The sequence below is a fragment of the Tenrec ecaudatus genome, chromosome 1 (assembly GCF_050624435.1).
Source record: "Tenrec ecaudatus isolate mTenEca1 chromosome 1, mTenEca1.hap1, whole genome shotgun sequence".
Classification (NCBI taxonomy): Eukaryota; Metazoa; Chordata; class Mammalia; order Afrosoricida; family Tenrecidae; genus Tenrec; species Tenrec ecaudatus.
In genome coordinates, this window is record NC_134530.1 from 185,046,579 (window position 1) to 185,071,300 (window position 24,722).

The following is a 24,722-nucleotide window of genomic DNA, read 5'->3' on the forward strand; positions in this document are numbered from 1 at the left end:
TCACTCGCTCGCAGCTGATCTCAACCGGACAGCAGTGGGTTTGGCATCACAGAGCAGTTTGTGCAAGAGCATCCTTCTGATGTTTGCCCAAAGGAATCATGGTCACAAATTCCCAAACACAAGTTAAGACATTCTTCCCAAGAACAATTGTATCCTCTTCTGTCCGCCCCACTCCCCCACCGCACCCCACCCCCGCTTCTTTTTTTTTTTTTTTTGTCATTCTAAACATCAAGAGTCTTATTCTGGAAGATAAGCTACAAAGTTCTTGATAAGCATCTTTGACAAATTTGGGGTCCATTAAACCACATTTCTGACCCACCCAGCCCCCGCCATCCTTTTTCTTTTTTGCTAAAGACAGCTAAAGTTTTACAAGAGTCTAGCTGAGGACAAAAATCACAAGTAAGGAAAACTGGAGTCTAAAGTAGAAATGGAGTCTAACCCCGACCTGGGTCATCCAGTTTACTTATGCCAAAAGCCTCAGGTTTGGGGTTTGCTAGCACACCAAAGGAGAGTACTCTGTGTCCACATTGGAAGCAATAAATTATTTCCCTTTTTTTGCATTTGTAAATAAATCCTTCCAAATGGTAGAAAGTAGCCAGACCACTAACAATATCTGTATCATGTTCTGGGACTTAGATGGTTCAATCTGACTTAAAATGGAGACCATTTGTTTTAAATTGATTTCAATGCCAAGCCAATAGGTCAGCCCTTAATGATGAAGATGCCATTCCAGCCCAGCCTCTGGTGTATAAGCCAAAATTAATTAGCTCAAGTCCTGTAATATAGGAAACAGATGCTGTTCTCACGTTGCACACATAAATTCTTTGTGTATCGATGTGTTCTGCTTTACTCAAAGAATAACAAATTGGAATTTAAAACTGTCCATTTCTTACAACCGAGCCAGCCTGTAGTAGTGATGACAGAAGCATGAATTTACATAACAAATTCCAGCAAGTGCATGGAAGACTAAATCATGCTCTATATCTCTTCTTTTGGCTTCAGGCCCTGGGAGATTTAGCTTTGATTCGGGGCTTATCCAAACACTGAACCATTCCAGAGCAGACCCAGAGTTTCAGAACAATGCCAAGGTTATTTCTAATATATAGATTCCCTGGGAGACTCCGCCCAGAGGTTCACATCTGCATCTACGTTTGGATTTAATTCTTTGGCCAGCTTGGAAATGGCTGAAAACTAGATGGCTCTCTAGAGGTTTCTTGTTAGGTACACTGTGGACCTGGCGATTTATCTCAGCATTCATTCAGGTCGGAAATGGCGTCTTTTCCTGGAATAAAGCTGGCCAAGGGGAGAATAGTAGCCGTGTTGTTCTCTCTTTTCAGAATGAATGCATGTGTGGTAAGAGGAAGATGTTGCCATGTACACTCCATAGATGTACATAGACACAGAGATACTCCATAGATGCTAAACAGAAGTAGAGTATCTGATAATGTCTAGTCCACTTTTTCTTCTTATCTCATGTGAGACCATTTATATTTTGCTTCCTTTCTACCAGGCTGAAAATGATGAAAATGGACAAGCGGAAAACTTTTCCATGGACCCACAATTGGAAAGACAAGTGGAGACCATTCGCAACCTAGTAGACTCGTACATGTCTATTATCAACAAATGTATTCGAGATCTAATTCCAAAAACAATAATGCACCTTATGATCAATAATGTAAGTGATTATAAACTGTCTCATTTTTATGCCTTGTGCAACCTGGTGTATTAATTGCTCACATTCTCTTTGTACTTCATTGTAATCATTTTTAAATGATTAAAAGGGGCTAATGGGTATTTTTAGTTAAACTAATAGGGGCTTCAAAAAGTCCCTGGAAAGATTCCATTATCTTGGAATGCCATTTTTCCATACACTCAGTGAATGGTTTGGCTGTCTTGTTTTGGATAATGCATCTGACTCATCATCATCTGAACTCTGGTTCTTGTGATCTGCAAGCCTCCACCGGCTGTGAGCCACAGGCTTCCAGCTAATCTGCTGACCTTGCACCCATTAGTCCCCACAGCTATGAGGTCTCCGCCTGGCAGCCAGCCCACAGGTTTAGAATTTGCCAGCCTCTACAACCAAGAGCCATTTCCATGAGATCTCTTTCCCCGTCTCTTTGGCTTTCAGTCTCTCTCTCTCTCTCTCCCTAGTGACTGACTATTCACTGCGGAAAAGAAGTAAACTGAAAAAATAGTTAACTAGTTGATAAGGCCCTTCTAACAATAATACTTCACGTGACGTGTTTTGGTTCTGGACTCTATGCCTGTGGCTCTAACCCTATTTTGGAGGGTTCTCGGCTCTCCTAGTGGATAGGATGAATGTGGAATCAGGTCCTGACCTTAGTGGAGGCTGTGAACCAAATCACACCCTTTGTTTTCTGGAGGAAATGATCTGCTAAAAGACCACGCCTCCATCAAAGCTATTTCTCTGTATTGAAGCCATTGTGGACACAGGGAAGCCCAAGCACCATTAGGAAACACCTGCTTGAGATTTCTGTCTAACATGGTGGCGACTGAGACTGTGGAACAGAGCAGGGAGCCAGGCTGAGACTGGAGGCTGAGCCAAGGAGACTGTGGGACAGAACAGGGAGCGGTGACAGGGCTGTGGATGGGACTGTAAGGTAAAATGACAGGTGGGCTCTCTGCTTCACTGAGACAGAAACCAAGGGGCCACATGGCTGAGAGGCTTACAACTGAAAGGAGACTTGGCTACTGCCTGGGGAGAGAGGTTGCTGTGGACCAATGGCTACATCCTTACTGTTTACTAACCCAGGTTTGTGATAACCTGCTGACCCCTAATGAGCCCCCCTAAGTGTGAGTGTTGTTAGGAGTTTTGCGTGGCAATTTGCAACAAATGATGGAACCCAGCATAGAAGTAGAGTGCCATGGGAGGAGTGGTTGGCGTCAGGCAGGTCTGACTCCCGCCTCGTAGCAATGAGGAAGAGGAGCTTAGGTATGGCCCTCCGTAACCAGACTGTTTCCCCAGAACCAGACTGCTGAGGAATGCTGGACACTAGTTCTGAAGGGACGCTAGTTCTTGGAGACCCAAAAATATGACTGTGCCCACTGGTCCGAGTGGGGAGCACATGGAGTTCAGGTCACTAATGGAATATTATTAGCTCGGGCCCATCTCACAGTGAGTCTCCACACCAAACCTGGAGTAATTTTCTCAGTTCCAGAGTGCGTAATTAGAATACATGTACTCAGCACCTGGCCAACCCCCTCGTCAGATCTCCAGAAAAGCACGGTGGATACCATTTGAATTGTCCCTACCTAGGAAAGTGGGTAATCAAATCATTACTACATTCCTGCAGGATTGCAGAATTAGTGCCACCATCAAGGACGGTGACTTCCCCTATATTCCCATTCAACTCACCAATTTAACCTGTGCAAAAAAAACCCAAAAAACCACAGAAAAATAGATGGCTATTGAAGAATGAAAATTACTGCAAACTTAACCGTGACTCCATTTACAGCTGTTGGTTCAGATGTGGTTTCATTGCTTGAGCAAATTAGTAACTATCTTGGTATCTGGTATGCAGTAATTGATCTTGCCAATGCCATTTTCTTGATTGCCATTTCTAAGGAACACCAGAAGCAGTTTGCCTTCAGCTGGCAATGCCTCTGGCATACACCTTCACTGTCCTACTTCAGAGGTATGTAATTTCACTAGCCTTATGTCATGATTCATTCCACAGGAGCCTGATTGCCTTTCCCTTCCACAAGACGACACATTGACCTGTTGCATTGATGATATTGAATTGATTGGCCCTAGTAAGGAAAATAAATCAATGTCTCTAGACATATTGGTAAAAACATTTGTATGCTAGGGGGTGGAACGTGACAAGACTCCTTCCACCTCCATAAAATTTCCAGGAGTCCAGGGGTGTGGAGCCTTTGAAGATATTTCTTCTACAGTGAAGGGTAAGCCATCACATTGGACCCTGCCTACAACTGCAGAAGAGGTACACCACCTGTTGGACTTCTTTGGATTTTGAAGGCAACATAGCCCTCATTTGGGTGTGCAGCTACAGGCTATTTATCATGACTTGAAAAGTTGCTAGTTGTGGGTCCTACTGCAACAGGTTCAGGGTACTAGGAAAGCCACTCTGTCACTTAAGTCTTATAATCCTGCTGATCCAATGGTGTTCCCAGTGCCAATGGTAGATAGAGATGCAGTTTGGAATCATTGGCAGGGCCCTTTTGGTGAATAACCCTTAGGATTTGCAAGCAATGCCCAACCATCCCCTGAAGATAACTGGCCTGCTTCTGAGAAGACCCTTTGGCTTATTGCTAGATAGTAGAGACTGATTGCCTCTCCATGGGCCACCAAGTCACCATGCAGCCAGAATGGCTCATCATGAAATGGGTGTTATCTGACACACCTGTCATAAAGTTGGATATGCACAGCAACACTCAATCATTAAGTGTAATTAGTATGTATTGGACAGAATTAGTATGTATGGCTTCAAGTGGAACCTGGATCCACATGTTGCATTAGAAAGTAGCCTAACTGCTCCAAGTCTCCACTCCTGCCACTTTACTTCTTCCTCACAGCCTACACCTCTGGTCTCCGAATGATCAAATAATTGAGGAAGGAAGAAATGGTGACGGCTTTATAGATGGTTCTGAATGACATTCAGTCACTACTCTGTACAGTGTCGTGGCAGCTCTACGACTCATGTCTAGGAGTCCCCTGGAGAGTTGAATGATAGAATGACCTTCCAAAGACACACTTGTCGTACCAGCCAAATGGCAGTACTTGGCAGATTGGGGACGGTCTTCTCCAGGAAGCTGGATGTGCTCTAAACCAGCCTCCACTATGTGGTGCTGTTTCTCCCACAGTGAAGGTCCACAATGCCAGTAATCAAGGGGTATAAATGAGAATGACATCACTCATTATTATCCCTAGTAACACACGCAGGACATTTTTGCTTCCTGTCTCAGCAACCATTGCTCTGTGAGTCTCGTTGTCTAAGAGAGACAGCCTAGGTTCCACTGAAGTAGAAGCTAACAGTGCTACTGGACCACTTTGAGCTCTTCTTCATCCCTCTGGATCAACAGGCAAAGGAGGGAATTATCATCTTGGCAGGGAGAATTGACCCTGATGACCAAGGGGGATTGAATTGATGCTGTGTAAGGAAGGTAAAAATAACGGTGTCTGGAATACAGATGCCCTTCGGGCATTTCTTCGCACCACCAGCCCCTGTGGTTCAAGTGAGTGCTACATGTTGTCGACAACAGCCCATTCCAACATGGCTGTTAATAGCCCAGGCCCTTCAGAAATGAAGGTCTGGGGAACTCCACCTGGCAAAGAATTATAACCAGCTGAGATGCTTGCTGAAGGCAAAAGTCTCCTTTTGATACCCAGTGAGTGATTAAAGAAGGTAATTCTAAAAATTGCTAGTTATAACCAAGTAACCAGTTGCGGATTGTAATTGTTATGTGTATTTATTCTTTGTTTTATTATATGTTAGTGGTGTGTGTGTGTAACAAGTTGCTAAGAGTCAGAGTTAACTGGATATGATGGCATTGGGTAGGAGTCATGGTGGCAGTGTGGCTGAGAACGGAAAGGTGAGCGGTTCAAAACCACCAGCCATCCCATGAGAGAAGTATGGGCCTTTCTACTCCCATAAACAGTTGCAGTCTTGGAAACTCATGGGGCAGTTCTACCCTGTCCTATAGGGTCACTATAGGGTCAATTCAATGGCAGTTTTCTTATTTGGATGGCAATGAGTACATATGAAAATTATTTTTGCTTTATTCTCTGCCTTATAAAGTTTAAGAATTATCTTTATTTAGCGATTGTGTAGGGTTTAAGGAGATGTGTATATGTACCAAATTGGCAAGTTGTATTTCACCTTGGCGGGGGTATGATTCCCAGTGGTTTGGCAGTTACATTTTGATGTAAATCATGTTCCTACATGCGATCTGATGTAATCAGCCAGTCTGTTTTAAGGAGAGCTTCCTCAGGGGTGTAGCCTGTATTCTATACATATATGTATCTTTCTATGTGTGTGTATGTATATATAATATATGTATATACTCATATACATGGTATATGAGTGAATTGCTAAGAAGGAAAACAGGAGGGAAGGAGGGAGAAAGAACGGGAAGAAAGATTCTCATTTGCTCTGGATTCTGTTTTTGGCTTGTCTTCATATGACCTCTGATTCTTAGAATCCATCAGCCCCTGCAGCCACATGACTCATGAGAAACTTCGATCTTGACCTGACCCATGGACTTGGGAACTTCTAGCTTCTTTAACTGTATGAGCCATTTCTTTGAGATAAATCTTTTTCTCCACAAGTACATACGTGCACACGCACACGCACACACACACACACCCATATACTTGCATATGCACTTCCCTGGTTTTGCTCTTCTAGAGAACCTAGCCTAATACAAATGAAGTCTTCTATGTCTAGTTTATCTAAGACATTTCTGTAACCTTTCCTCTTTGAATTTGCAATGAGTACTCTGTATTCTGAAAATGGATACGTTTCAGCCAATTTTCATAAAGTTCAGAATTGGGTGGGCAGTTTCCTTTGAAAGTTTACATTAAGCGCTCTGCCACTCAAGCTGCATATGGAATTGTTTAAGAAGTTTAAGGCCCAGCAATAAATGCCTTGCCCCAGACATACTGTAAGCCTTTGTCTATTGAAACGCAGCAGCTGTTTCATTACTTAAATGGACCAGGTAACAACAGCACAAAGAAATAGCAAGTTTATGACAGGCAGTTGTTCTGGACAGGCTACAGTCAAATCAGTGGAGTTCTGTTCAGGGACTTTAAAGCCAACGCACACATCACACACACCTCGTGGCAGGCACATTGTGAGGGTGTATTCTCTGCAACTCACACCCCAAAAGTTCTCCGTCAGAAAATCACAGAAGTGGATCCAGCTTTCCCCTAAAACTGTGTGTCTAGGGGGCACATAATCCCATGGTTCAGCCCGTTGGCAGCAACACCTAAAAAATCAAGTCTTCACGTTTGCCAGCTGCAGACACCTTTTTTCTGGTCCCCATCTTACAAATTAAGAAATTGAAGTTCCAACAGCCTAATGACTTCTTTAGAATCACACAGCTAAAGGTGAGAGCGTCTGTATTAAAATTCCTCATTTTAACCACAGATACCATGTATGGCAGGGTGGGGAAAGCCGTGGGTCAGCCCTGGAAAGCAGAGCTCATTTCCCACACCCTCTAGCCCTCCCCCAAGGATACACATAGGGCATCCTCCTGGAGAACTCGTTTTACTTGACGATCTAATTGAGGGGTGGGAGAAGAGAAAGAAGATGTGTTTGAACCAGTGAGTAATTTGAATCCTTGTTTCTCATATTAAAATAAACCAGACAGTACTCTCAAGGAGAACGTAAAGGTTCTATGGGATGCTTTAAGGGCCAACCGTGCAGCCCGAAGGTTCCTTGCACCAGCACTGTGCACTGTGCTCCTGGAACTCGGAAGACCCCTGCTTTCTCCTGGACCGCTGGTACTTCGGGGGGAGAGTAGGTGTATATGCTCTAGTTTGAAAATTCCTCTAGCGTTAATGTGCGTGAGGAAAATATGCGTTTAAACGCCCCTGATCTGAGGGCAAAGAACACCCTGAGTGTCAGAGTGCACTGATTTCTTCCCACAGCTCACCAGTTTCCACTTGGATTTTTTCAGTTGAGATAAAAGTCATTCACGGTGTCACTAAAAAACCAGGGAAACTCCTTGGAGTTGAACACACATGGAGAAAATGCCCACATCACAATGGTTCAGCTCCATGACCTTTAACTCGGTGACTGTGCTCCTCCAACCAGGACCCTCCTCTAAAACCAGACCATTGCTTGGCACCAGAAACCCCACTCTTCCCCAAGCATTGTCCCCACCAAAGACAAGTCTCCTGCTTTCTCACACCATCGATCTGATTCGCCTATTTTTGAACTATGGGGTTGCCCTGTGTGCTCTTTTGTGTCTAACTTCCTTTGCCCAGCTTTGTGTTTCTGGGCGTCAAAGAATGGTACTTTTTAAAGAAGGAAAACTTTGCTGGTCCTTAACGAAATGAAATCCCTGGAAAAAGGAAAGGAGGCGTCAGTAGATCTGTGAGAACTGGAAGACCTCAAAAAAAAAAAAACCCAAAAAAACAGGAAAGGAAAAAATGCCAATTTCTAATTCTAACCCAGCCCCCTTCTCAAACTAAAGAAAACTCAACGTTTCAGTTAAATTTCTTATGTGTGTTCATGAGAAGGAGATCCTTTGGTTCCCGTTGTGCTGTGCACCGGGGTCCTCCCGTCTAGAAGCAAAATCATAGGAAGGAAATTTTCTCTTTGGTCACTGAGCTGCAGGAGAACTCAAGAAATGCCTCTTGATGTTTAAATGATCTTAGTAATAAAGACAAAGAGCCGTTCAGATCCAAAAATACGCAGGCGACCAGAGAAGGGTTAAAGTCAGAGATGGAAAAACATGTGGAAGGTTTTTAATGGCTTCACATTCCTTTACACAGAGCAGAACGACGTGCCCGGAATGCCTGTTTATCTAGCCTGTAGAATTGGAACTGGAGCGAGGGTTTGTGTCTGAGATGTTTCCCAACTACACCAAGATGCATAGGTATAAGGTGCAGTAATTAAATGCATAAATATTATTTCAGGCCTCACATCCAAGTGTAATTAAATTCTGTGTTGTATTTTCCTAAAAGCTACCACCTATAAGGGATCCATTTGGTCTCTTAATTGTCCCACAAAATTCTTGATTTATATATTTGTGTCATTGATACACTGCTCAGAAAGTCCCTGAAGTGTTTGGAAAATCCCCCAAGCTGCCCCTTCCCCCACCTACTATCCAAACACTAAGCATCGCCTGATATAGACTAGGCTAGCAGGAGAAAGGTACAGAGACCTTCTTCAAACTTTGCTTTTTAAATGCAAAGTAAAATATTGATCTATGCAGTGTAGCTCTCTGTACCCTTTATTGCCTGCATTATTTCAGTGACATTCTACTTCTTCCTCGGCCTCTGTGTACTCAATGCCAAGTTAGCCTAGTTACATACTAGTTTGTTTGTTTGTTGTTAAAGCTGCCTTGGTATGCAGTGATTACCAACTCAACTCTTAGCCAAAAGGTTGGTGGTTCAAGTCCTCTCATCAGCTCTGTGAGAAGACCTGGTGATGCTGCCCTCAGACAGATGACAGCCTAGAAAACCCTATGGGGCAGTACTACATTGTCATATAGGGTCACTATGAGGCAACCTCCACTCAAGGACACCTAACCACAAGGGGACATGTGCTAGCTTCTTTTCCTGAGCACTTACCATAGAATGGGCATCATGTTAGGCCATTTACCGTCATTATTTCATTCAGTCTTCACAACAGCTTATGAGACAGCTACACCATGTTTCCTAGTTCATAGATTAGGAACCTAGAGCTCAAAGAGGTTATTTCTCCCACCATGATCAGTGTTAGAGCTAGGATTCAAACCCAGGGCTATCTGATCCCGAAGTCCATGCTCCCCATGCTCCCCCTGTGCTCCATTGCCATTTTCTCTCAGCGCCGATGGAGCGCGTTACTACAGCACACTGCGTTTGGAGAGCCGACACGGTTCAGTGTGCAACATTGAGTGGAGAGTTGATTCAAGGCAGATCGCTGATCAGAATACCGAAAGAGGTCCTTGCTATTTTATTTCACGCTTTGTTTGACAGTTGCTTCTTAAATCAGATCTGCTTTAAATCTGTTCCTGGACGAATCTTCTGTTACATGTGTTTAATAGATTCTAAGTGGTACTCCAGTCAAAGGTAAAGCTTCAAAAGTGCTCAACCCAGTGGTGGGCCACTGCCAGGAAAATGGCCTGCTGCTGAGCTGCGCCATGTATCCAAGCAGACAGCCACACCCAACGGCAAAGGACCTGTGTCTGGGCCGCCTGAGCACCTGCAAGCGTGTGTAAAGTGGAGAAATGTCCACGGACGTAAAAGGAACTCCCCTCGAGCCAAACTCACTGTCTTTCTCGAAATCTGTTTTTCTTTCTTGACTTTTCGATTTTCTGTGTTTTTACTCACCCAACAGCAATGCTGGAGGTGTCTTTCTTTTATTTATTTTATCTATATGGAGGTGTCTTTCATGGCCCCTTCTGACATGGCCTTTTTATCCAAAGGGTGCCATGCTCAGTTGGCTTTGCCTTTAGAATGGCTCCTACGAGTGTGTGCCCCGGCTTTCTATGCCACTGTAACCCGGTTCCATCAGACCCCTGTCATTTCATGTGTGCTCTACAATAGGCTTCTAAGAGATTATCTCCATCCTTGCCAAGTCTTTTTCAGTTACAGCCAGATGATTTTTTTTCTTGAAAACTCTTTTATTGTTTTATTGTTTACTTGCTTAAAAGCTTTCTCCGGCTCCCCATTGCCAAGTGGATAACATTCAAACACTTTCCCTTGGCACGCGAGGCCTTCCCATCTGGCCCAAGGCTACCTAGCCAAATTCACCTTCCACAGCTCTCACATGTAAGCCTTTTACCCCGCCCGACAGTCCCCCAACACATCTTGTCTATTAGATTACTGCCATATTCGAACCACTCCTGGCTCGTAGAGGTCTTCAGAGAACAGTTTTCCTTTCAACACGCTGGATTGGTGGTTTGTTTTCATTTTTAATTAGCATTAATTTGCATGTTTTGCTACTTTTTAAAAGGCATGAAGTTGTATGTTATAGGCCCATTGTCATCTATGAGTTACAAATGAAGCTACCACCCAAGAATTTTGAGCATCTGAAGGACATCCTGATGCTTGTCTGAATTGTTGCAAAGTTTCTTGCCTAGTAACCAAGAGATGGGCAGTTCATACCTACCCAAGGCATCGCAGAAATAAGACCCGGCCATCTGCTTCCAAAATGCCACCCACAAAAACTCTGAGGCACAGGTCTACTCACACATACTGGGATCACCATGATTACCAGTCACCCCAACCTTAATGGGTTTGGTGGGGGTGGGTAGCCTTTCCTTAAGAGATACCTGGAGACTCTGGATAAGTGTTAACCTTACCATTTAACAAAGAAACTATAAAATCCAAATTGGTTTATTACCAGACTCAAGCTAGTTGACTCACTTGCTGCACCACTCTAACATAATGATGCTTACACACACATTGTTTCTTCCTAAACTCCCTGAACTTTAGTTTCTTCATCCATAACACTGAATACTCCTGTTTTTTTCATAGACACATGGTGAGAATGAAATCACATAATTTAGGAAGGCACCAGAGACATAGCCATATTTCTTGGATTCTAACACTCCTTTAGTACTTCTGAAAGTCAGGGGCATCTTGACTTTGTGACACCACGGCCCAGTTTATTTGGTAATGTTTCAATGGCACAATAAGGCCTTAGCCATAAAAACGTAAAGTCAAGGTCAGCTTAGATTTGATGAAATGTGGTGACTGGTACTCTCTCTGAGATTTACACGATAACATATACATCCTCTCTGTGCTTATCCTGCTACAAAATGACCCTTAAGTGTGCTAGGTATTGTTCCTAATTTTACCTTTTCCCGCATATCTGTTAACTGTGAAACCTCTCATGTTGGTTGCTGTCACTGTGAGTGAGCTTTTGCTGTAGTTCAGTAAAGGAGAGCAGCGAGAATCTCTCTTCCCTTTCTTTGCACACTTGCACACTTACAAAAGACTTTGTATTTAATAAATATTCACTCTTGGTTCGAATCCCATGTTTGAGACTTCTGAACACTGAAACCCTGGGTCTTAGTCCAGCGGTTTAGATAAAAGCTAGGTCAAGGAATGGGAATGCAAGACTTGAAAAACTTACGTTATTGCATAGACTTTTTATAAATGTCACTGTTTTACTTTCATTCCTAACACTGTTGCTTGCCTTACGGCGCCTTCTCGCTTCTCTAGGCCAAGCTGCCTTGACCTGCCTTGCACAGCCAACTGGCCCTGTCGTGGTGCTGGCGGCTTTGGCCCTCTCCACCACTCCTCTGGGTTCTTTTTCTCAGCAGCCTATGACAGAGGAAACACTTTTACTGGCACCAGTTCTTAGGATAGGGGTGGGTGACAATGAAGGAAATAAGAATAACCAGATGCACTGCGCTTCCTTCCTCCCAGAATAGACATTTGTAGACTTGGACCCACAGACGCTGATGTCTCGGCCACGTGGAGACCATTCAGTCACTCATTCATTCCCACTTTTATTTCTCTGTGGTGACCTGACAGGTGAAAGATTTCATAAATTCCGAGCTTCTGGCACAATTGTATTCGTCAGAGGACCAGAATACGCTGATGGAGGAGTCTGCTGAGCAGGCCCAGCACCGGGATGAGATGCTTAGAATGTACCAAGCCCTGAAAGAAGCGCTCGTGATCATCGGTGACATCAACACTGCCACTGTGTCTACCCCTGCACCGCCTCCGGTGGATGACTCCTGGCTCCAGCACTCCCGCAGGTGGGAACGTGGCCTCCACGCTTCCCGCGGACCACTAACCCTATCCAATATCGCATTCCAAGGAAGGTACCTTAAGCTAGGATGAGCCTAAAGAAGAGGAAGAAAAGGAGAGGTTCAAGTCCCAGAGTGAGAGTCAGATTATATACACACCAACTCTCTAGTAACGGAATACCATACAGCCGTTAAAAAGGAGAGTGGCTCTCCAGACATGACAATGAAACCATAGTCCAGTTCAACTTTTGTTTTGTTTTTTAAGTAAGGTGAGTAGTGAGTATGAAGGGCTATCATTAATGTGCCAAAAAGGGGGGGATTCACATTCAGAGAGAAAATAGACATGGGTCTACGGGTAGACTACAGTTTAAAGGGTGCACACAGAATTGCTCTCGGGGATCTCCCCACAAAATGAAGGCTGGGCAAAGGGAACTTGCCTGTCACCATTTACTCCTTGGGGCCTTTAAAAAATACTCTCATTGGCATACAGTTCACATATCACGCAATTCATTTGTTCAGTCATATTAAGAAGATTTGTAATGGATGTATGGAATGTTGTAGGCGCTGCAAGAGCCCCTCAACCAAATGATTAAAACAAGAAGCAGAAGAAGATTGGTGGCATCCTCTCCACAGTCCATTTCAGAACACTTCCTTCTCGTCCTGGTTTTTGGTAGCTCCCCACCTCCCATCCCCCCTCCTTCATGCCTGTGACTTTTGTACCACATGTCTGAATTATTAGGTCCAAAACCAATCTTTTTTTTTTAAGTCATAAGCCAGGAAGCTAGAACGTTGGGTTTTCATCCTGTCGTTGCTGCTGCTGCTGCTGCTGCTGCTGTTTTAATGAGCGTGCTGAGGAAGTAGGATGGACAAATTGGCGCTTGTCTCTCTTTCAGGTCACCGCCTCCCAGCCCCACAACCCAAAGGAGGCCAACACTAAGTGCTCCCCTCACGAGGCCCACATCCGGCCGAGGACCAGCTCCTGCCATCCCGTCTCCAGGCCCTCACTCCGGGGCGCCCCCAGTCCCATTCCGCCCAGGCCCGTTACCTCCTTTCCCCAACAGCAGCGACTCCTTTGGGGCCCCTCCTCAAGTCCCCTCGCGGCCCACAAGGGCCCCACCCAGTGTTCCCAGGTAAGCAGCGGAGGAAATACGTGGCGGAGCTCTTTGGTTCTCTTCTCATAGTATGACAGACAAAACAGAACAGTGGGAAGGTGGCATTAGGCATGTTTGCCATAGTCACGCGAGACGGGGATCCTGGGGAAACTGCGAAACCAGTGAAGGCAGGTAAAGACCAGTATGTAGTCATGAAAGCCTCCCCTTTATCAATGGGCGCACACAGAATGGAAGCAAAGAAAACTGGGTCCAAACGAAGTCATTTTGGCAGCTATTAGTCGAACTTGACTGAAGGTTTCGAAACAGAAGAGCAACAGCGCAGTGGTGGCGCACACTCGATGGGGCAGAGAGGTGTCGGGGACTGACGCCTGGCCTGCTCTATTGCCAAAGGGCTTCTAGAGAAGCCCCGGCTGCGAGGAATAGTCCCCATTTGCCTTCTGAACGCTGCTTCTGCAGCCCAGCAGCGCTGACTGTGAGGTAGCCGGGCGAGCGAGCTGCACTGGTTTAAACACAAACAGAAAAGCACGCGGTCACATTTTAACATGACACATAACGACCGCTGTGCACAACAGCCTAATACAGAGAGCAGGGGTTCTCAACCTGTGGGTCGGGACCCCTTTGGGGGTCGAACGACCCTTTCACTGGGGTCCCCCGATTCATAACTGTAGCAAAATGACAGTGATGAAGTAGCCACAAAAATAATTGTATGGTTGGGGGTCACCACAATAGGAGGAACTGTATTAACAGGTCACTGCATTAGGAAGGTTGAGAACCACTGATATAGAGAGACCTAGAACAGCATGCATTTGAATAATGCATTCTGACAATAAGACACAGCGTTTCCAGGCCTACATGTGAAACAAGACAGCAAACAAATAAATGCAGTTTGCAAGGTTCTCACCTCCCATTCATTCATTGTCAGGACATATACAGTGTGCATGGTCTGCAAATCCTTCATTTAAAAGGAATTAACTTTGGTTTGGGCTTGTTTCCAAGAAGGAAAAAAATAGTTTTTTTTAAGGAAAGGAAAGTTGCCCATGCAAAAAGTTACTGATCTAGAAAAACAATTCAGAGAATTAAAAATTATTCTTGCGCTCCATGGAAGAACCCTAAGATCCATGTACCATAAAAACAGAATTGACTTGGGTTTTGAATATGCTCCCTCGCCAGGAAGGCCTAGTCTCCTCACCTTCTCTTTACTATTTCTGCACTCCATTGTGATCTTCAGGTTTGTTTGTTTGTTTTAATGTGTAACGAGAAGGAAGCAGGATCTTAAGCTAGTAAACAAAGCCTGGTGGTTGAGGAGTAGCAGATTTGGAATCTGCTTATTCAGTAGGAGAATCCACATCTATGAAGCAGGGAAAATTCAACAGCAAAGCTGTTGTCCAGATCACATAAGAAACCGTTGAACACGCTGTAAAGTGTGGTGGTTTCTGCTGCATTTGGGGGTTTTGTCTGAGTCAAAGAGGATCTATGTACTCTTAATACGGGCATGTTTCCCTCTCTGCGCTTCATAGGTTTGACTTTCAGCAGAGTTGGAATGGAGCTAGCCTTCAGAGTAACAATGGTCATAACAATAACAGACACACATTGTGCTCTTCCTACATGCTGGGCACCCTCCTACGGGCTTCATGTGAACCTTTTCTGTTTAATGTTCACAATAACCCGACAATTCCACACTGTCCAGATAAGGCGTAAAAGTTAAAAAAAAAAAAAAGCTTGTCCCAGACTGCTCGACCAGCCCATCCTGGAAGGGGCATTGAATGCCAGGCAGTGTGCCTCCAGAGCCCAGGCTTGTACCGTGAGCAGATTCCTCAACCCTGGCACTGCTAACATTTGGGACCAGATGGGTCTATCCTCTGGGTCGTAGGACACTGAGCAGCGTCCCTGCCTGCCACTCGCAAGCTGTGACAACTACAAATGGCTTCAGCCACTGGCAGATGTCCTCGCAAGGACCTCTAGGACTACACTGTTCGAAAGCATTTCCCCTGTGTGGGAAAAACACATGCGGCTGCACCGAGCCCCGCTCTACGTGAGCTCCAGCGTATGGGTTATACCCTCAGATGGCCTGGGACAGTGTCTGCCACTGTGCCAGGGAGGGGTGGCAGCAATGGGGGTGGGGGGAGTGGGAAGGCGGAGTCCTCTCAGGAGCCTGGAAGTCAGCTATTTTGTCTGTTTCACTATAAGAAAAAGAACCGAGCAGGGGTATTGGGGTGGGGGGTGCCTGTGTTCTGGAGTGAACATGCATGTTTTGTCTGCTTGCTTGGCTGCTTTGCCTCTTGGTTTCAGATAAGCTGGCTTGCCTTCAAGAAGCCCTTGGGGGGTGGGGGGCAGATCATCTTTGGAGTGGTGAAATGATTTGTTAAGCGTGGTGGAGACGTTCTTGGTACCTCTAAGCTCTCCGGTGGGGATGCAGGAGCCTGCCCCACTGGCCCACCAGCAGCAAAGCTGGAAAGGAAAGCCACCAGGTCAACCCACCTGCATTTGGAGACTGAGAGCACGACAGTTGCATTAGTTAAAGATTCTCAACTATTCGCAGGTTAGAGCTGGAGCTTAACTTGCTCTCGCCTTGCAAAGGCTCCCAGATTTAAAACTGGACTGGGAGTGCGGGATAAAGGAGGAGAAAGCTCGTTGCACACGGAGAGGGAAATCCCTCTGTGGAGTGGGGGCGGGGCGGCACCTGAGAGAAATGGAGGAAGACTATCAGGATCCGTATGCCCATTAAAGAGTCTAGCTCGAGCTGGAGAATTCTGACCACAGCAAGTCTGTTTTTAATCAAAGCCAGAGCAGGAATCCTACCAAATGCAAGCCAGAAATGAGGTTTAAGATTTCAAAAGAGAGAGAGAGAGGCAGAGAGAGAGAGGAAATGAAAGAAAGCAAAAGAGAAAGAAAGAAGTGTAGGGAATTTCTTGCTGAAGCGTTAACTTGTTCTATTTATTTATATAGTATCTTTCCCCACCATGATTTGCCTCCCTTTTCTCTATTAAAAAGCTAAAATTGTTGAAATGCCCTTATCCATCATCCTCAAGAAAGCAACCCTTCACTTTCTGAGAAGGAAGTTTGGGGTGTTTTTGTTATGGTTTCTTTTTTTTTTTTTTTCTTCAAGATCTTTGCTTTCTTAAGGGCCCTTTCTCCTCTTTTATCTGAAACTAGAAACTGGTAACGTGACCAGAGAGCACAAGCGGTGCCCTGCTGGCTCCCTGCTGGGCTTTAATATTACAAAGACAGTGACTGAACTTTCAGAGGCAAAGGGGTCTGCCCTTCAGCCTGCGCCTGTGCCTAGTCTTCTCCTGGATAATCCACGGCTTTGTCTAAAACATTTGTGGTCTTATTCTAACAACTCGAAGGTAACCAAAGCACTTACACATGTGTGACTTAACAATGAGGATGGTGCTTTCTCCCCATTCTAATATGAAGGCAGAGGAAAGGGGGTGTGGGGGGGTGGGGGGAAGGTGGGGCCGTCCTTGGCCATTTTCTCAGCTGCTCGAGCTTTCTGGTTTACGTGCGTGGAGCCTTCCAGTGAGCGAGCTGGAAGCGTTGCAAATGCCATGCCTGTTCTAGTTGGTTCCATCTTACCTGGGGGAACATCTCCATCCCTGGCAGGACCAGTGCGATGCTTCTGCCCTTAGGAAGTTGAGTGTGCACACACCCGTGATTCATGGAGAATTTCCTGCCTCCAGAATAGTTGGCTTGGCACCTTCCCTCGCCTCCCCACTCAGCCTCTGTGAAAGGGCAAAGAGCCTGTGTGCAAACCCCAGCCTGCCGTGAATGTCTGCACTGCCTCCTAAGAGCCCCTTTCTCTGACGTGAAGCTCCTCATCTTCGTCAGACACTAACTCGAGGGCGGAGGTAGTTACTTTGTATTCCAGTTTCTTAAAGGTGGCTCATTAGGAACCACAGCCTCTGACATGAACAGAACAAATGAACGGAATCAGAGTGTGTTTTTCCTGGCACTGTCTCACTCGTGTGTCTTCTCTTCTCCCCTTCCCTTGAAATACGCTGTTTTGCAATGGTCGAAAGGGGACAGGGGTAGGAGGAAGGGTCTCCATCCAAGGAAACACAAATGCTATTTACTCCACCCGCACAACAACAACAAAAACAAGACAAATGGAGTTACTTGCTTTCAGCCACAGTGTTCACCACGTCTGCTGGTGTCATTATATATTAAAAGGGGGGTGTGTGTAAAAAATCCATACCCAAAGATTTGGCCTTTGTTCCCACTCACCTTGTGACACACGCACATGGAAACCAGCAAAGGTTTCCTTGGAAGAATCCCGGGGGAGCCCCATGGGAAGCTGATTCCCGCACTGCGTGGACAGCTCCAGTGAACACCGGCACGCAGACAGGCCTTCCACTACACCCGATCCATGACCTCACAGACACCCGTGGGGTTTCTCACCCTAGTCCCGCACGCTCAGTCATTTCCTCTGAAATCAACCACCCTGGAAACATATCAGGCCCTCAGCATCAGGGGTGGGGAACCTGTTTTCTGCCAAGGGCCTCTTGGATCTTTATAATATCATTCACGGGCCAGACATTTAGTTAACCCACTCCTAACGTGAGGGCTGACCCTGCCTCTCTTTGGTGGTGAGATGTGTGATGTTAGCTGGTACAGATGTTCACGGACATTCGATAGCCACAGGCTGGACAGAGAGCCCCACCCCTGCTCGACGCAAACAGCCAATTAATATCCCCTTCTTTTTTCTTTTCTTGTCAGAGATTAGCCACCATTCAATGCTCCTTATAATGTGGTTGAATCCCATCTTAAGTATTTGATGAGCTCTGGTGGCCTGCAATGTGTTCTTTCTGTCTGTCCTAGCATTCTGGGCTGATGTCATTGACAGGGAATGCAGACTCCCTTTCACTGGGGGATAAGGTCTCCTTGTTTTCATTGACAAGCCAGTCCCCGAAATTATGAGTAAGAATAAGCCCACCCCATGATTCTTATGAGTGTGTCATTGCATCCCCAACATCAAGGTTTGGTGCCGTGAAGGATGAAGCCGCAGAGCCCTGAAGTCGTGGGCGGGGGGCACACAGACAATTAAGCAACGGCTGTGACTAGTGCGTGTCTGGTCACCCCTCAGTGGTGTCCTGGAGCCTCTCTGGCTACTCCCATCCCGGCGGCCCTCTAAAACTGACTGCTTTCAGCCCCTGGCTGTCACTTGGACCAAGGATGAGTTGTGCTTTCACCGTGAGCTTTCTGTCCCCTAGCTTTCCTCCCCCTTCAAGCACAAATAAATTCATAAGTAGGTATTCTTCTGACACTGAGGGAACAGTTTTTGTTTTTAGCAACTGGATTTCAAAGTCAAGAAAATTGCTTTTGAAGTATGATTACAAAGAAGCAAAACAACTTCGGGTGTTCTTTCTGGTTCATACTATCCCAGCGCCTCACCAGGCTACTATGTGACAAAATTTGTCCCTGAGACCCCCTTCCCCCGATGTCATTAGCAGTGCGTCGCAGGTTGAACGTGAGCTGCTGCGATGCGCATTGTGCTTTCGTGAACACAGGAACTGGGGCCGCGTGCTGTATGCTCCTCAATTATGTAGCCCATCAAAAGCTTCATTGGAATTCCACTGTGATTCTGGCTGTAACGTGATAGTTCACTGAGGTGAATCAACGGTTAAAGTCAAGCTCTCTCGTTTCTCAGGTCTTGGTCTCAATCTGGTGTAAGTGAAAGTAAAATCAGGGTGGTGGTTTCCTCCTTGGGTCTAGCAAGCCTGAGCCTGCCGTACACAAACATCTCCATCCTGCCGCAGTGGGGAATGACTGGCAGTCTGTTTCGACGAGCCCGGGGACAGAACTGCGAGTGTGCAGGAGGTCAGACTGCGGAGCTGTGCAGCTGTGGCAGGTAGACTCCAGGCTGCCCTTCTGCTTTCAATGTGGCCCTTGCTTTTCCAAACATCCGATGTTGGAGGATGGTAATAAGAACATTTTTAAGTGGCAGGAGTGGGGGGGGGGGCGTCATACATCAGGCGAAGCAGGAGCAATGCAAATGCAGACGGGCGGCTGTAAATATAACAATGCGCCACTGTTAGTCCAGTGGAAATTGGCATGAAGTTAACGGAACACAACTGCTTCCATGTCCCATGACAAGTCATAGCACGTAGCTCTGCGACTCCTGCTCTGGAGGCTCCAGGTGTTACCGCAGAAGGGAAAGCCTGGCTGAGCCCAGGGTGCCCAGCCCTGCCCTGGGCTTCACCTGATCGACAGAGGAGGACAGGCGTCTGGCAGAGGGGCCACTGGCCAGTGAAAAATGCACAAATGATGCTTGTTCTTCCGTGGCCGGTCAGCAGCAAATTGTCCCCAGTTGGAATCTACTGAATGTTCCTATATACAATTTGATGTCAGCTCAGAGGCCAGAAGGAGAACCAAAACTTCTGCCTAGCATCAGCAGACGCAGCCTTGTCGCTACACACCCTAGCTAGTACATCTGTCTCTTCGCCGCCCTCTGGAGCCGCTTCATTCCGAGGAAAGACGGTCCTGTCCTCGAGGGAAACCCTTCACCACAGACCACGATGCTTTGACGCTGGGTTTTTAAATGACCAGAGACGCACGGCCCAGCCCGCTCTACGTCTCTCTCACCTCTCGTCGGTGTGTGAGCACCAAGTGACAAGAATGGGCGCTGGGGACCTGCCCTTTCCCTCGGACTCATCAGGCCTATGAGAGAGAAAAGAAGCAAACCTAACCCACGCTGTAGCCCGTCACAGGCAGGCCATTAAGCATGAGCATCTCTACGGCGCGTCTTTCACTCGGCCGGCCGCCTTGAGTGCCACCTCCAGCAACCCAAGAAAGGAGTTTAAGGATTTAGCTGAGGGTCTGGGTGGCTTTGTCTGCTTGTCATAACTTTATTGCTGCTTAAATGGAGACTTTTAAAGCGCCTGACATTGAAATTCCCTAGAGGATTCATGCCAACATATTGTAAGCATTGTCAGGGGGGAACCGCTGACGCTAAACACATATTGACACCCTTTAGTTGCCAAATGAAATCCATCTGGCTTACCAAATGTTGTTGCCAAGAGAATACAACTCCTTTAGTTCTGGCCAAGATGCTGGAAGTGGGGTGGGGGCTGGCATTGCACTGATGCCACATTCTGAGTGTTCAGAGGAAGTGGGGATCACTTGGCACCTCTGACCAACAGGAAAGCATTTCCACATAGGGTGAAGCCTAACACCACAAGAGAGCTGGGCAGCCTCACCATGGCTTGGCGGTCTCTTTTCCTTCTGGCTGCTTTTCAGACATCACAGCCACTTGATAAGCAAAAAAAAAAAGCAAGTCATTGGATTTCTTGAACTATTTTGTAGCTATTCCCATTAGCACTAGGAAATGTCCACTCCTCTTTTCGAGTTCAGAAGTCCTGGTGGTGCAGTGGTTAAGTGCTCAGCTGCTAATCAGAAAGATCTGTGGTTCGAACCCCGGAAAGACGGGGCCGTCTGCTTCCGTAGAGATTTACAGCCGGGGGACTTCGATGGGCAGTTCTGATCTTCCTGTAGGGCCGCTCTGCGTCAGAATCATAGTGACGTTCTTAATTATTCATAGTTAATGGCAAGGCAATCTGCTCAGATTAAAACACTTGGAGACTTCTAAACCTTAATGAAATCAACATTCCCCTCTCTGAAACTGGAAGTGATTTTAGACCCTAACAATTGGAAAAGGAGTAACTGAGCTTACAGGGAACCCAATGGGTGTGCAAGATTAATATGAAATCTGGAAACACGGTCCATTTTTCCCTTTCTTTTTGGGTCCAAGGGATAATGTCAAGTTACTAGAGCTATGAATCAGTGTAGAGGGAGAATCGAGACCTGGATTGCCACCAACTAGCTAGACCACCGCACGAGCAGCTTTGAAAACCCACGAGGAGGGGAGGGCTGTACAGGAAGACCCTACGAGGCTCTGAACAGGATCGGGCTCTTGCCCCTGGAAAGCCTTCCTTTACATCCCAGCATGCCAGTTGCCCCCACCACGTGTTACTTGTATTGGGTTTCAGATTTTTATGAGGGGACATCAACCAAATTCACTTTCAGTCTGTTTACTTACATGTGGAGTACTCACTTGGGGTATGTCGCTTACCCCAAAAGATCAGCATGTCACTCAAATCACAATAAAAAGTTTTAAAAAGTAAAGAAGGCAGGAAACTCTCACAGCTCACACCGAGCATGGTCCAGCGAGTTTGCAGGGGGCCGGGAGTCAGGAGTAAAGCACACGTGGTGGTGGGGGTGTGAGATGAGTGGACACAGTCGCCCCATGATGGATTCACTCACTGGACTGACCGATCTGTGTCGTCCCTGTAGAATGAGACCAGCCATTTCGAAACTCCGGACTCTGGACAGGGTGGGTGTTTTGCGTGGTTTTTGTTTTAACATTAGGAATGTTCAGAGGGGGTGCATTGTTTTACTGCAGGTAAATCTGCCCTTAGGATTGTGCTCCAGGGTCTTGGCCAGATAAATCAGCGCTATTGGACCACCACTCTCTTAGAAAGACCTATAAAAATGGAAGGAAACATCCACTTACTTAAAAACAATTAGAATTGCTTGTTTCCCCTCGGGAGCTTTGGAAAATGTTTTAATAACAAGTAAAATTTCATAGATAAATTTTACCTTAGTCATCACCTCTTGGGATAGAAAATTAAGCAAACACTAGTACATGTGCTAACTAGAAAAACCACTGCCGTGATTTCCCTCCACAGACCTAGGCCTGAGGTCAAAATAAAATTCATGTTCTGTATATCAGTTGAGTTGAAGTGAACTTATGGTTTTAGCCCTAGTAAGAGTAGCTTCCAGGTATTCAGGACGAAAACTGATGGACCAGAAAAATTCTTCTGGTTCATTAATGGGCTGTGATCGACTTACTTACTGCCCTATCATTCCATTTTTGAATCTGAAATGGGGAGCATTGACATGATTGCTTGATTTGTTTTACTATTCAAACACTCTTCATTAGCTCATCAGTATCTTAACACTTAACACTTGAAAACTACATAGCTTATTTTAAACCGCTTTAAAGCTCATTCTTTTTGAATAAACATGTGGAAATGCTGATTCTTGTTTTGCCCTGAAAACATTGATGTATGACTGAATACAGAATTCTTTGCTTTTTCTGTACCCACCTCCTCCAACCCAGGCTGTCTTCTCCACATAAGGCTCTTGAAACTATATTGTCCATCCAGTCTTCTAGGGGACTGAATGACACCCTGGGGGTGCCTGGGTCAATGGCCATTACTTCTGATTATATTATCCCAGAGCACCCATCACCAAAGAGCAAGAATTTTCAGCCAAATATTTTTGAGGGTCACAAGTAATCTGTGTAATTTAGTTTCCACCTACTGTCTCCACCGGGTCTCCAGTCTTCATTTAAAATGTCATTTTTAACATTAAAGTTGGCATCTCTGGCTTTTCCCACGTTGCGTGCCATTCATTAACTACAGGTGCTTTTTGAGGTGTAGAAATGTGCGGATGTGGTAGAGAAGGTAGCCCTCACCAGTGTCCCCAGTCCAGAAAGCCACGTGGCATTAGAAAAGCCAACCTTTAGAAAAGTCCACCTTACAACATTCTCACCACAACATTGCTGAGTAGCCCTGCCCTTCTGCGTGCCCTGGTCTCTCCGTTGGGCCTTCCCCCCAGTTACACCGGACAGACTGCCTTCAGGTACTTAGGTCCAACACCTGCCTTCCTCCCTGTGTCTGCCAGGCTAGCAGGATGAGGTTCTCAGAAGAAGAAAATGTCGTAGTGCTTTGGCCTCATCCACGTACAGCATTTTCCAAAAACAGACCTTTGTGGGTGAGAAAGTAGCTTTGAGTTCACCTTGGTTCTATAGGAGCAAAAGTGTAACCACTCTTAATTCTTTCTAGAATAATCCGCATTTAGATGCTCTCTGCCCTTGCCTGTTCTTTCAGGACTGTCCGACTCACAGTTGAGACCCAAGTGGGGACAAAAGCCACTCGTTTATAAACACGCCCGCGGTAGATTCTCTGAGCCCAGCCATGTTTTAAGCACAGGCTCCTCTGATCACTACGGCAGTATTTTCCTGAAAGCATATTTTGTGGACTATTTCTCTAGGACGAGGGCAGTTTTTGTAAGACAGATGCCTAAAAGACATATGGTTTTCATAGATTTTTTCCGTCTAGACTAGCTTTATTTAGTGACTCTTGGTCTGAATTGGTCTAGTTAAAGTTTCTGTAGGAGCTTGTATAAAAATTTAAAATGTGGGCATACCATTAAGGTGTAAAACAAAAAGTTTGACTTCTTTCTGGCAAGAGATTAAAAGGGGCTGGTTGAAAATTTCCTTCAGGTTGAGTAATTCTGACCGTCCTGTGTTCAACAGCCCCCCCACATGCCCCCAACCATCCAGGATGGAAAGGCTTGCCCTGCACCGTGAAGCCCTGTTAAATGCATACACACCTCACTGTTAGCCTCAGCAAATTCTTTGTGTCCCAGTTGATGTGTGTGTGTTAGAAGGCCCTACTTCTTTCTGCAGACTCTTCATATGGCCCAGGAGATCTATGATTACTCCCTACCCATTTAGCACCAAATTTTACAGATACAGCATTTCTCTTGTTTTTAAAGAGTTCTCCCAGCAAGCCACCAAGGGAAGGCGACTGGCCCACAGGAGTTTGCTAGTGCCTCAGCCAACAGAGGAGGCCTGGTAGTGTCACGATTTCGAAACCACCAGCCAGCTCTGAGAGCAAAAGAAGGGGGGTTCTACTCCCATCAGGAGTGGAGTCTCAGAAACGCACCGAGGCCGTTCTCCCCTGTTCTACGGGGTCACTGCGAGTTAGCATGCGCTCGGTGGCAGTGAGTTTGGGGCTTTTCTATGGCCAGCCAACAATGAAAATTCCCTCTTCAAAATGCAGTAGGAGACTCCTTTAAAGACAACCTCGCACTTGGAGGAGGAAAGAATAACTTCTAGACTTATCCAGAAATTAGCCTTTTGCTTCCCTCCCAGCTTGCCCCTTATTTTTAGAGTCACCCCAGTTTAACTGACTCCGCTTGAGGAGACTGGAGAAGGGAGAAAGCGTGGCCCTGCTGTGGCCCCCGGTCCCATCACTGGGCTCTGCACTAGGCATTTCACCGCACTGAGTCACGTATTTGCTCGTGGACACGGCAGCTTGCGGAGCACATCGCCTCTCGGCTTGCATTCAGACTCCTTTTGGTTTTTCACATTTGCGCTCTAAGGCGTTAGAGCTCCTCCTGCTGGAATTCTTTTCTTTTCTTTAATCC

General features: G+C 46.0%; 1 protein-coding gene across 4 annotated transcripts in view; it reads left to right on the forward strand.

The window, feature by feature from the left end:
• Positions 1-24,722, forward strand: part of DNM3 (dynamin 3) — a 701,664-nt gene that overhangs the window by 658,119 nt on the left and 18,823 nt on the right. For all 4 annotated transcript variants that reach the window (XM_075565015.1, XM_075565024.1, XM_075565031.1 and 1 more), the window contains 3 exons: positions 1,511-1,675; positions 12,179-12,405; positions 13,290-13,526. In XM_075565015.1, coding sequence (XP_075421130.1) covers positions 1,511-1,675; positions 12,179-12,405; positions 13,290-13,526 — 629 coding nt within the window. The remainder of the gene's footprint in view (positions 1-1,510; positions 1,676-12,178; positions 12,406-13,289; positions 13,527-24,722) is intronic.